At 61.8% G+C, this 12,293-nt stretch overlaps 1 protein-coding gene across 1 annotated transcript; it reads right to left on the reverse strand.

Annotated features, from left to right (window-relative positions):
- Window positions 1–7,208: 7,208 nt before the first annotated feature.
- On the reverse strand, window positions 7,209–11,748 carry CBX2 (chromobox 2; the record flags this gene model as incomplete). The annotated part of the gene is made up of 5 exons (XM_082492165.1): window positions 11,674–11,748; window positions 11,545–11,588; window positions 10,915–10,980; window positions 9,044–9,113; window positions 7,209–8,558 (listed from the first exon to the last, which is right to left on the reverse strand). Exons 1-5 carry the CDS (start codon window positions 11,743–11,745, stop codon window positions 7,209–7,211), a joined length of 1,602 nt encoding a protein of 533 aa, XP_082348291.1. The 5' UTR covers window positions 11,746–11,748.
- Between the last annotated feature and the right edge of the window lie 545 nt (window positions 11,749–12,293).

A 12,293-nucleotide genomic window follows, 5' to 3' on the forward strand; every position in this document is an offset into this window, starting at 1 on the left:
GGGCGGGGAAAAGCAGAAATCCCTAAAAAGGCTAAAACTGTTCTAGCGAAGTATTAACTTGAATTACCTTTTCTTGTGAAGGAAGAGGCGGTTTGTGTGTGTACGGTTCCTGAGAGGGGTGATACTGAAATGCACTTTAATAGAGTTGTCGTAGCAGTTGTGGGAGACGGGACTGAGCTGAGAATCTGTTTTCATTTTGTCTGGTCGCTTGATTCTGTTCCCCCACCCACTTTAAAAAACAAAAAACAAAACAAAACAAAACCCCAGAAAACAAACCAACACCCCCCCCCTCTGTTTACATTCCTGAAATGCCAGAGAGGTTTGGGAGGGTAGCATGTCACTGCCCATATTTAGATGCTTTATACTGCTATAGAAAAGTGGATTTTTTTTTTTAATTATTTTTTTTTTTCTTCCCCAACACAGTTCACTTCAGACTGTTGGAAGACTCCAGATAAAGTGTTTTGTAATATCCACATCACTGACAAATCCCAGAGCCACCTTTATGCATTCAGAGACAATAAATATTTCCCTTTTCTTATGCTAGTTAAACAATAGCCAAGAGGCGAAATATTCCCCTGCGCGAGCAGCCCTGCTGACTCGGGTGGCTTTTGGTGGCGTTGTTTCTCCTGGCTCTGGAGGACCCTGCGGGTTTCCTCCCCGGGATGGGGCCGGGCACGGCCGGGGGCTTCTGTGGCTCTCACCAGTGCGGCGGTTGAGCGGCCGTGGGGCTGCGGCCCCCGGATCCGCTCACCCCTTCTCCCCCGGCTCGGTGTCAGCCTGACCTGGGGAGGGAGCGGGTCCTTCCCTGGGTTGTGATTTCGGTTGAGCTGCAGGAGGTGTCCCCGTCCCGACGCGTTGGGCTGAGCGTCTCTGGGGGTTGGAAAGCACAAGTCTGTCCGGCGGTGCCCGAGGGTCGGGACTGGGCCAGGTCGCCCTTGTCCATTCTCGCCATCGCCGGCTGCCCCAGGGGAGCCCCCGAAGGCTCCCGGTTCGGGGGGTGACAGCACACGGGGCCTGATGGGCGAGGAAAGGGGCTGGGGAAGGAGCAGCCCTCCGCTGCTGGGCCCAGCTGCAGCTCCACCTTGGCCGCTCTCCTTCCCCATTCCCTTCTGGCACCTTTGTCCGATGGCCCCGCAGGAGGATGCAGTATTGACTGTACAAAGGGAGCCGTGTCTGTCAGTTCTGCATTTTTTGTTTGTTTGCTTGTTTTTCTTTTTTCTTTTTTTTTTTTTTTAAGGCATATTTTGTAAAATTGAGGTTTTTAACTTGGCTTGTACGAAGAACCAATGTGGTGGTTTCGGTGCTGGTGTCAGGGGCAGCCGACACGGGCCCCGTGTGTTGTTGGAGGGACGATGATGGGATGGAGCTGCCCGTCCTCCCGCTGCCGCCGTGCCAAGGCTGGGGGATGCCTCCCTTTGCGAAAGAGCCCGGAGCCGCGCTCCTGCCCTGCCGGGACGCGGTCGACATTTGGTGTGCTTCGCTCCAGCCCTGTGTATACGTGTGCGTCCGGACACACATGTATATGGAGCAAAACATACATGTGGGTATATATGTGTGTATGTATATAGCGACGTATATACTGAGTGTGTGTGCGTGGGGGTGTGTGTGTGAATTATTTAAATCTAAGACTTGTACAAAAACGATTTGGCTAAATCTCAGTCTCAGAAGTGAAGCTTAACTACGTGTCTTCTGCCAGCCGTGAATGTCCATATGAGACCTGCTTTTTATGTGAGTTTAAATATATACTTTGTAAATAGAAACGTGTCTGTCTTCCCTTTGTGGCCCTGGGGCGGAGGGGGGCGGCGGTGCAGGGCCGGGGGGGGCCGGGAGCATCGCGGGGTGGGCCGTGGGGGCCCCGTCGGGGCGGGCGGCTCTGCATCCCCCCTCCGCCCGGGCAGCCGCGGCGGTGCGGGGCCGGGGCCGGGCCCCGACGGGGCGGGGGTAGTCCAGGCCGCCCCCGCGGGGGTCCCTCCGTTCCGAGGAACAACCCCGGGGCCGCCGCTCCGCCCCCCGGGTACCGGGCCGGGCCCCGGCGCTGCCCCGGGCCGCGGCGCTCCGCCCTTCCGACGGGGCGGGCAGCGCGGCGGGGTGCGGGCCGGGGCCCGGCCTTTGTATTCAAATGTGCCCCGGCCGCGCAGGCGGAGGGGGGGTGGGGGGTGGGTTTGGTGGTGTTTTTTCCGAGCTGTGTCCTCATTAACCTCCTTTCCCGGCTCCGCCGGGTGAAAGGCGCGGACCCCGCATTATGGGAGCTGTCAGCGGCTGGGCGCGGAAAATGAGTGTCAAGGAGGAGCGGGAGAAAGGGCCGCACAATGGCGCCTTTCTCCCCCGGCCCGGCGGGGGGGCCCTTTCACACGGGCCGCGGCGGGGCCCCCGGCGGGGCGGGCGCGGAGGGGGCGGGGGGGGACGGGGCACCGCTGGACGCGGCCCGCAGGAGCCGACGACCCCTCCCGGTGCCGGGGCGGCTCCGCGCCCCTCCCCGGGGCTCCGCTCCCTCCGACGGCAGCCCCGACGGCGGAGCCCCGGGGGCCGCTGGGTCCCTCCCCGCCGCGGCAGCCGCCCGGTAGGAGCCGGGGCCGGGAGGGGGCCGCGTCCTGCCCGGCCCCCCGGGGGGAGGTGGGGGGATCGGTTGCCCGGCCCCGGTTCCCCTCAGCCTCGCCCGGGCCCATCCCGGTGGCCCTGCTGCAGCCCGGGCCGGCAGCGGCGGGAATACGGTGCCCCGGGGAGGCGGGGGGGGACGCGCCGGGCCCCTGCGGGGCTCATAGGGATGGGGGACCCGCAGCAGTAACCACGCCAGGCTGAAAAGTTTAAAAAAATATTTATTGATAGGCTAAAAAAGAGCAGTGGAAAAGTTATACAAAACCCCCACCCGACGCAACCATCGCCTAGTGTTTTCCTGCAAATAAATTAAAAGCAGCCTAGAGGTCGCGGGTCTACACTAGCGTTAGCGTCCCGAAGCACTAGAAAGCACACAGCACGCACGGCGCGGGGCCGGGCGGTGAGCGGAGGCCGCGGAGGGAGCGGAGAGCGGCCCCGCAGCCCCCCGGCGGGCCGAGCGCCTGTCCTGCTCCACAACGCCCTTACGCTTTCCCAGGGTAATAACATCTCCAACTTTTGTTCTCTGAAAATAAAAGCAAACAAACAGCTGTAGTTTAAAGCAATTATAAGTGTCATACAGGAACGATTTGGCTCTCTCTTTAATTAAACATACAAATCAGACCAGTGACTGGCACAAGTTACAAGAACAATCGTTTGTTTTCACCCATCCCTCGATTTCTTTCAGCAAAAACCTTCTCTCCGGCTCTGGAGCCCTTCTCGCCCAGCTCAGAAACCCAACGCAAACCAAACCCCAAACCATCCCCATCCCTGCACGAGCTCCAGTTTTTTTTGGTACAAAATATATATATAAAAATAGACTAAGTTTCTAGGGAAGATGGCTGAATTGGCCACCTCTTCCAGTCCAATGGAAAACAACAAGTATGCTTAACCAGATTATGCCTGGAGAAAATATCCATTCAATATACAAATACTGCAGGACTTTCCACATCGGAAACCCCTTAGAAAATGACAAGTGACAAACCTTTAATTGGCTGTTTGACACACGGCTGAACACTCCAACCCATAGCAGCAAACTTAAAAAAAAAAAAAGGAAAAAAAAAAAAGGTAGACCTTGAATACTAATGGTACTGACTGGTAAACAGGGTCTGCACCGGCTTTCAACCCCTGTCCACAAAAGATTACAGTAAATCACTCACATAATGTGCCTTTGAGAGGCAAACTCCAACAGGAACCCTTCGCTCAGATGCCCCAGCGCTGCCGGGAGCGCCGAGCCTGAAACAGGAGGGCGGGAAGGGGCCGGGGAAGGAGCGCAGGAGGAGATGAAGGTCACAAAAAATTTCTGGATTATCATTTTCACCATCCTTAGACCTTTGGAATCGAACCAGCTGGTGAGCAAAAGGCACAATAGCAAGTGGCGACAGCAGAGTCCTGCTGCTACCGGGAGGGGACCCACCGGGGAAGGGTGGGCGATGGAGGACAGCCACTCGCCGTGGGGATACACGCTCCCCGGGGTGCGCACCTGGGCCCAGCGACCCCCCGCCCGGCCAGGAGGCAGGAGCAACCCCCCCGCGGAGAAACGCTGGTGAGCTTCGAGGGGGCTCTGGAGGAAACGGCCATATCGGAGCCGGCGTGCAGCGAGTGCAGCACCCACTGTCGCAGTTCGTCTCCTGCACCCTCTGTGGACGCTTGGTGCCCGACCCCTTCTTGGAGCATCCTCAGATGCTTTTTTTTCCCCTGCTCGGGGACACCAGCCCCCGCATCCCATTGCTCTAAGCAAGAGCATCCCTGCTCCCTCCCCGTGAGCATCCCTCAGCCCTGCGGCAGGGCTCTGCGCGATGGCTGGGTGTCCCACTGGGGACCAGGACACATCTCCCCATCGGTGTCACAGCTGTCCCCAGGACCCTGTGACCCCCCTCCCCCCCCACCTTGCATAGGCACAAACCTGTCGTGGGACTGGTGTCGCAGACAAGGCTGAGATAAGGACAGTCCGAAAGGCACATTGTCATTCAGTTTGGATTTGCAAAGGCCAAGTAGCAAACATTTGGTGTGTGGGGAAGAGCGTTACCCCCGCGCTCCCAGATTCCTCGATTCTTCTCCCAAAACGCTCGGATCGCCAGCGCGAATGCACACCCAGCGGAGACCGTGCCGGGAGCATTCGTTTCTGCTGACACAGGCCAACGCTTCCTTGGACTGTTCAAAGCAGCGGTAGCTCATTTGGCAAAGGTAAAGACTTGAAGGTAAACAGCACAGACTGTGACATTTTGGCACTGTGGAGCTCAACGGAAACTCTGTCCTTGGGAACCTCCTCCGTGGACAACACTCCCTCCTCTCTCTCCCCTTGGCCCTTTGCCTCGCAGACCAATGCACCGCACGTCGCCGGGCCGGCAGCAGAGCAGGGCTGCCGGGGTCCCCTGCGCCCCCCCCCGCCCCAGGCTGCCCGACACCGCGGCGAGGTGACGTTTGGGGCTGCCTGGCGGCACCGGGGCAGATCTGGAGGTGGCCGAGAAGCCTGCACGGGCCCGGCTGCAAGCCATCGCTACGCCTCCCCCTGCCCCGGCTCAGCCCCGGCTCACGCAGGACGCCGTGCTCAGCTCCGTGCCACAACAAACGCAAACCCACAACCAACAGATGTGGGGACTGAATTCAAGAGCCAAGGGAGAGTGTCTCCGGAGCGCGGGAGTCCATCCCGGCAGAGGCTCAGGGAACAACCATCCATCCCTTGAGCAGCCAGGCAGCACGTGCAGCCAGCGCCGGCTTTTCGTTTCACCTGAGAATTGCAGCGCCGCCGGCCAGCGGCAGCGAATGCGACTGCAGTGGGCTGATGTGTCCGGGGGGGAGGGCCAGAAGTACCTGTAACCCCCAGTTTGGTCCATTCCCCTCTGCGCTCCTGCGTGTGACGGCCCTGCGAGTCCCCCCACCTGCGGCAAAGTCAGACGCCGTCCTGGTGCCAGGTCAGTCGCCCAGTGAGGGCGACCCCCGAAGCGGCGTCTGTTGACGCACACCCGGCGAGGCCGTCGGGACAGCCCTTTGCGGCACCGCCGAAGCACGCACCGCCACCTGGCACACCGCAGCCTATCCATCTCCTCCGAAAAGGAGTTCAGCACTAACAGAACTAAAATGACCTCAAATGCTACTAAACTCTGCCTGAACTACTGCTGCTAATTTTGGCTTGTAAGAGTAATCTGTAGTAGGGAAGAAACCTTCCATAAAAAGCCCCATCACCGGTTGCAATCACAAGCCATAACGAAGGCTGCGGCTGCTGGCACGGGAGGGCAGGACGGAGGTGAAGGGCTGCCTTGGGCTCCTCGGGGAACAGCGGACTGAGGCCCCCGCTGCCTGGCCCTGCGCCTTCTCCCTCGCCTCTCCTTCCCTGTCCCACCGCTCCAGACCACCCCTGCGGGTGTCCTCGATCACCTTCTGAGCCCTCTGGCTGGAGAAAAACGTGGACGATCAGAGCGAGTCAAACGCAGTGAGCGTCCAAGGCTGCGCCGGTGGGCTCCCAGAGGGGAGGGCTCACCCACCCCCGGCTCTCCCCGGGCGTTGGGTTGAACCGCAGCACCGACCTCGCAGACACCCGGCAGTCCCAGTACCAACCTACCTGCCGCTGGAAGGGTTCGCGTGTTCTGCAAGACTTAAAAAAATATTCCCTGACTCCGTCCCTACAAGAGCTGGAAGCTGCTGAATGGGAGGGGGAGACGCTGGCGCTGCTGGGATGAGGCAGAGGAGCGGCGCTGGGGCTCCCGGGGCTGCACAGCAATTTGTGCTTCGCTTTCCTCTGCAGCTCTCGCTGCCTCCCGAGGCAGGACCCTCCCCGGCAGCAAGGAGGTACCCACTGCCGGCCGCCCCTCGCTCTGAAAGAGGCACCTCTGACGCCCCGTCTCATCAGTGGCATCCCGGATTCAGTCTTCCCTAGACTGGGTTTATTCCCCTCCCTCAAAAAAAAAAAAAAAAAAAAGAAATATTTTTCCCTAATAAAAATGTAAACAATATTTCCCTATCAGCTGGAAACCACAACAGAAACGTTGTGGGCTTCACCATCATTGGAAGTGACCTTGCCCAGGGGGGTGGCTGGGCTGGATGTACCCTGAAAACCCCCGTGTACAGCCGCCCCCCGGCAGCCCCCGGGGGCTGGGAGCAGCGGCCGTTTCATTTGGATTGATTTGCGTCTCCCCACAGCTCACAGACAGATTCAGGGGGAGCCCAGAGGAAAGAAAAGGCTCTCCTTTTCCTCTCCCCGGTATAAGCGTGGCCCATCGCAGCTCCGCACGCTCTCCCCACTGCCAGAGAGCCGCAGACCTCCTCACCCGCTGTTTCAAGCTGCAAAGCAAAGACAGGCGCGTACAGTGAAGCCTGGCTCAAAACTTGCCAGCCTGTCACCCCCGGCAGCACCAGTGCCCCCGCTCCCGCAGAACGGCATCAGCCGCCTCCGCTCGGGGCACGGGCTCTGGGAGAGGATGGAGAGACGGCGGGAGGGACCCACCGACCCGCTGGCACTTCTGAGCAGGTTTCACTGTGTCTTTCTCAAGCCCCTCTGGACACGAGTCCCAGCAGGTCTCACGCGTTCACTTGAAGAAAGAAAAACCTGATGGAAGAGCCGGGCAAAGCTGAGGGAGGGGCTGAAGGACCTTCTCCCTCCTCTCACGCTCCCGGGCTCAGTATTGCCGTAGGTTGAAAAACCCGACGCTGGTGGGGGACTCCTTGACCGTCACTGTGATCAGGTTAGCGGTGACGTCGGTGACGAAGACGTGCTCGATCAGGCTGCGGGTGGGTTTCCAGTCCTGGCTGGTCTGGATAGAGACAGACATGTTCTGACCCACGCCCGGGAAGGAAGCCGAATCCCGGTCTGAATCCGAGCTGGTCTCTTCGCCTGTGCTCACTTCAGAAAGGGCGGCCGGCTTGCGGCTCTCTGTGCCCGCGTGCCCCTCCTGCGTGCCGGCTGTGCCGCTTTTGGCCAAGTCCCTGTCGCCTGCCCGGTGCGCCTGCTTCTCGCTCTTGCTGCCGTCCCCTCCCGAGAGCACGCCGGCGCTGGCAGCGTTCAACCCGGCACCCGCTGAGCCGCCCTTCGTGCCGCCGGCACCCACGCTCGCCGCCGCGCCGCCGCCAGAGCCTTTGGCCAGGGCGCTGCAAAGGTGGCGAGGGAGGCTGCTCCCGCCGGCCGCGCTCGGCCCGTTTTTGACGCTCTGCAGGTTTAGAGCTTGGAGGTTCAGCTCCTGAGTGGAGGCGGGCTGGCTGCCGGCCCCGGACGAGCTGGCCGGCATCTTGCTGCCGTTGTGCAGCATCTGCCCTCCCGCAGCAAACCCCGACTTCTGGTCCCCTCCAGCACCGCTGCTGGGAGCCTTGGCGGCCTTGGCTCCCTGCGTGCTCAGCCCGAGCTCCCCGCACCCTTTCTGGCTCCTCATTTTTAAGTCCAGCCCTAAGCCGCTCTTCCCGGATGCCTGAGCCTTCAGCGCCAGCCTGCCCAGGGGCGAGGTCTCGGCCGAGTTCTGGCTTTGGGACATCCTGTTCATGTAGTGCACGATGGAGCTCTGCCAGCTGATGGCCCGGCTGGGGCTCGCCGAGCCGCTCTTCAGCATGTTGGGCAGGTTCTCCGCCGACGACCCCCCCGAGCTGAGCCCAGCCAAGGCGCCCGGCGGGTCCTTCAGCACGGCCACGCCCGAGCCCTGCGTGCCGTGCTGGGGCTGCAGCTTCCCCAGCAGCTTGGCGCTGCCACCCACCTCCTTCCGGGACGTTTTCAGCACCTTTGTCAGGTTCACGGTCCTTCGAGCCGCTTTCTGCTCCGGGGGAAGAGGTTTCCGCCCACGCTTCTTCCTGGAAGCATCTTTCGTGTCAGGCTTCGCCACCAGGATCTGAGCTTTCTTCTGCGGTACGGGATGAGTCTCTCTGCTGCGGGGACCTCTCTTTGCTTCCAGGTCACTTTCATCCTCTTCCTCAGAGGAGGAGGAAGAGGAGGATGTGGAGGAAGAGGAGCTACTTGACTTAGTTTTTGCAGGCATCTCCGGTTCCTGTGAAGCAATGGAGTGAGACGGGGAAAGAGTCAAGACATGTTACCCAAGAGTGGTTCTACGCATGGCGAATCCTTCAGCGTTGCCTGGCCAGTGCCTCAGACACACACGGGTTCTTTCTCCGCGTTAGCTGACCTGCTCGACCTCGGCCAGAAAATGAGTGAGGGAGCGCACAGCACAAAACTGACCAGGCTTAAATACCAGGCGGGACCCTGGTGCCAGGGAGCTCTTCTCTCTCCTCCTACACCATCGCCATCGCAGCGACGGAGACGTCCCCCTCGCAGGCATCCGCATCGACCCACCCACCGCTGCAATCTGCGAAGCCCCTCACCCGGGCTCTGTAGGCATCGCTGGGTCCTCACCACCCTCCGGAGGCTGAGCACCCACCGCCCCCTGCGCTGTGCAGACACCCACTGGTGCCTTCCAAGGCCAGAGCCCCTCCAGTGCCGTCATGGCTGTGGATTCCCACCACAACCAGGACTCACCACGTGTTTCCTGGGCCTGCCCCTGGGCCGCTTGCCCCTCTTCCGATTCTGCACTTCTTTTTCATGTTCCCTGAAAAAACAATAATTAATGACAATCCAAAATCATCCTGGTTCCTTCCTTTCTTCTGTCATTAACCCCCCGCTCAGGACACTGAAGGCTCAGCTCCCGTTCCGGAGCCTGAGCAGTGCTGGAGGTGTCCTTAACCCTGAGCAATGTGTGCGATCTTACAGAGTCCGAGCGTATCAGTTAGTTGAACCCACACTGTTACGGCCACACCGCACCCAAGCGCAAAGAGCCCCAAGAACTGTGTGGAGACCCGGGGACTTGTGCAATCAAACCTCTCCCACGCAGCACCTGGACCGTTTACCCTGCGGGACTGGCACAGGTCACTGGAAGACCTGGGCTACGAATGTGATGCAATGCAAGAGAAAGAACTACAAAGTGAGGTAAAGGTTATAAAAACTGTGGCCTTAGGACGAGGACAGCTATCTGGACGCCGGAGGACCCGGCTGGCTCAGCGGCAGTATCTGCCCTTATTTACTGGAGGAGAGGTGAAAGGACAGAGAACTCCCCTCGCACACAGCGTGGGACTGAGCTGAAATGGATTTACCAAACTAATCACAGAGCTCAAATCCTTTGCCATGCAGGACCTTCTCACTGGTTCCCTTTGTCCCACTGGTGCCAGTCACAGCCCTTCCAAGGGGAGGCATCGAGGTTTGTAACGCCACCGCCGCGAGCAGCTCCCCGCTCTGCTCGGGGAACCGGGGCGGGCGGGCAGCGACGGGGGAGCAGCCCTGTTTGCATCCCTGTTTGCTACAATAACATCCCCACGGCAAGACGCTTCCAGTGGTCAGCGATGGACCACACGGCGTTACTCATCCCGAGTCAGCGGCTCTTCCAATTTGTGGTAAAATTTGCAGCTTTTCTGGTACAAGGGGACCACAGCAAGAAGCAGTACAGCCTCCGTGCGGAGGAGCAGCAAATGCATTCCCTGGAAACTCTGCAGGTTCTCTCCCTCGCTGCGCTCCTTTCGCCTCTCCTGCACCTCCTGGTCTGGACACGGCGGCCCAGGCTGGCAGCTACGCAACGCCCGAGGTGATCGTACGGGGAATGTTTTCAGACTATACTATTTTATAGTTCTCCGTTTAAAAAAGACAGCATTAAGCTATAATACATATGGATAATGAAAAACTGTGCTGTCTGCACGAACCACCGGATTCCATTCTTAAAAAAATGGATCCAGAAACAAGTTATAATTAAATCCTATCATAAAGTTTAATGATTTTTATTAATAGGGAGCCAAAATATTTGGCAGCGCGGTGCTCACCGTAGCCAGCTGGCCAGCTTTGCACCTCCGTGCGTGATTCCTGGTGGGTAATAGCTGCAGAACAATTGCCGGTCCCCACTTGGCGCTGGGCAGTAGCCCCGGCCCTGAGACTGGACACCATTTTCTCCCACCCGTTACTTCCTCACCCTCCCATAGCTCTGCCCTCCAGAAGTACATTTTGGTGCCTTCCAAGCCCACCGCTTCTGCAGTCCCGGGCACCATCTCCCCACCGGGGCCTCCAGTCACCCCCCAAACACAGTGAGGATGGGGAACGAGGGCGGAAGGTCTCTGCCGCGCTCCCACTGTACCGCCAGCGCGAAACCAGCCTGTGCACCGGGCGGTGAGCTCCCCGTGCGCGCCCAGCGCGGGGAGAGGCGTCCCAGGTGGACCCCAACTGTAATTTCAGGAGCGGAACAAAAGGGCCGTGCCACAAAAGGCAGGGCGAGCTTCAGGCTGTTGTTTCCACAACTTCCACCGCACGCGCAGCCAATTAGAAGTTAATTGACTTTATCGTTCGCTTAGAAATATTTATAGTTTGCTCACTTCTTTTGGAAAGCGAGGAGGAGCCGTGGATCAAGGATGTTCTCCTCGGGCTCCCAGCTGTTGTGCCTGCAACACAAGAGACGGGCTGGGCGAGAGCGGGGGGCCGGTGCCCCCCCCCGGCCCGGCACCGGGGAGTTCATCCGAGGACAAACGGGCCCTTCGTGCCGCCCGGCCCGAGCACCGGGCGCCGGGCCCGGCGGGGGGGACCGGGGCATCCCCGCACCGGGGGCCGGTACAGCGCCGTCCCCGCGGGGCGGGCGGGGGAGAAGGGGCCGGGGGAGGCGGACCGGGGAGGGAGCGGCCACGCTGCCGCGGGGCTCTCCTCGCCCCGCGCATCCCGGGGGAGCTCCGGTTTCCGCGGGCGGGCGGGGGGCGCGGGCCCGCCGGGGGGGGGGGGGGGGGGGGAAGAGAGGGTGGGGGGCTCCGGGGGCGGCCGGCCCGGCCGTGGGGGGGTGGGGTGGTTGGGGGGTAAGCGGAGCCCCACGCGGCGGCGGGGAGGGCCGCGGCCGCGCTTATTTGTAAACAAAAGGAGCGGCGCGACCCGAACAAAAGCGGCCGGGGGGGGCGGCACCCCCGCCCCGCGCCCCGCACCGCGCACCGCCCCGCACCGCCCCGCGCAGCCCCGCTCACTTGGAGGACCAGCCCCGCCACTTGACCAGGTACTCCAGCTTGCCCTGCGGAGAGAGACGGGGAGAGGCGCGTTAGAGGCGGCGGAGGGGGTGGGGGGCGGCGGGCGGGGGTGGGGGCGGCGGGTCCCACCTTGCGGAGCCGCTTGCTGAGGATGCACTCGGCGGCGAAGACCTGCTCTCCCACGCTGCTCAGCTCCTCCATGGCCCCGGCCCCGCGCACACGCACACGCACACACAAGGGGAGCCCCCGGGCGCGCCCCCGACGGCGGCCGCGCGCGCCCCCGCCCCCCCATCCCCGCGCGCCCCCTCGGCACAATGCGGCGCGCGCGCTCCCGGCGGGGAGGGGGGGGGGGGGGGGGGCTGGTGAGAGGAGGAGGAGGAGGGAGGAGGAAGAGGAGGAGGGGGGGCTCCCCAAATTCCCCGCTGGCCAATGGGGAGCGGAGGGCGGGGCGTGCCGGCGGGAGGTTCGGGGGGGGGGGAGGCATTGTCTGCGCGCGACCCCTCCCCTTCCTGCCCGCGCCGGGGGGGGCGGCCGCTGCCCGGCCGGAGCGGGGACAATGGGGACGGCCCGGCCCGGGGCTTTGTTCCCCGGGAGGGGCGGCTCGGCTGCGCGGGGGGGGGGAGATGCTCGGCTGCGCGGGGGGGCGCGCCCCGGCCCAGCCCAGCCCGGCTCGCTGCCCTCGCGGCCCCCGGCTCCGCCGCCCCCCTCTCGGACAGCCCGGGTCTCCGCCCCCCCCCCCCCGGGGACAA

This window comes from Vanellus vanellus (assembly GCF_965231255.1).
Source record: "Vanellus vanellus genome assembly, chromosome: 17".
NCBI lineage: Eukaryota > Metazoa > Chordata > Aves > Charadriiformes > Charadriidae > Vanellus > Vanellus vanellus.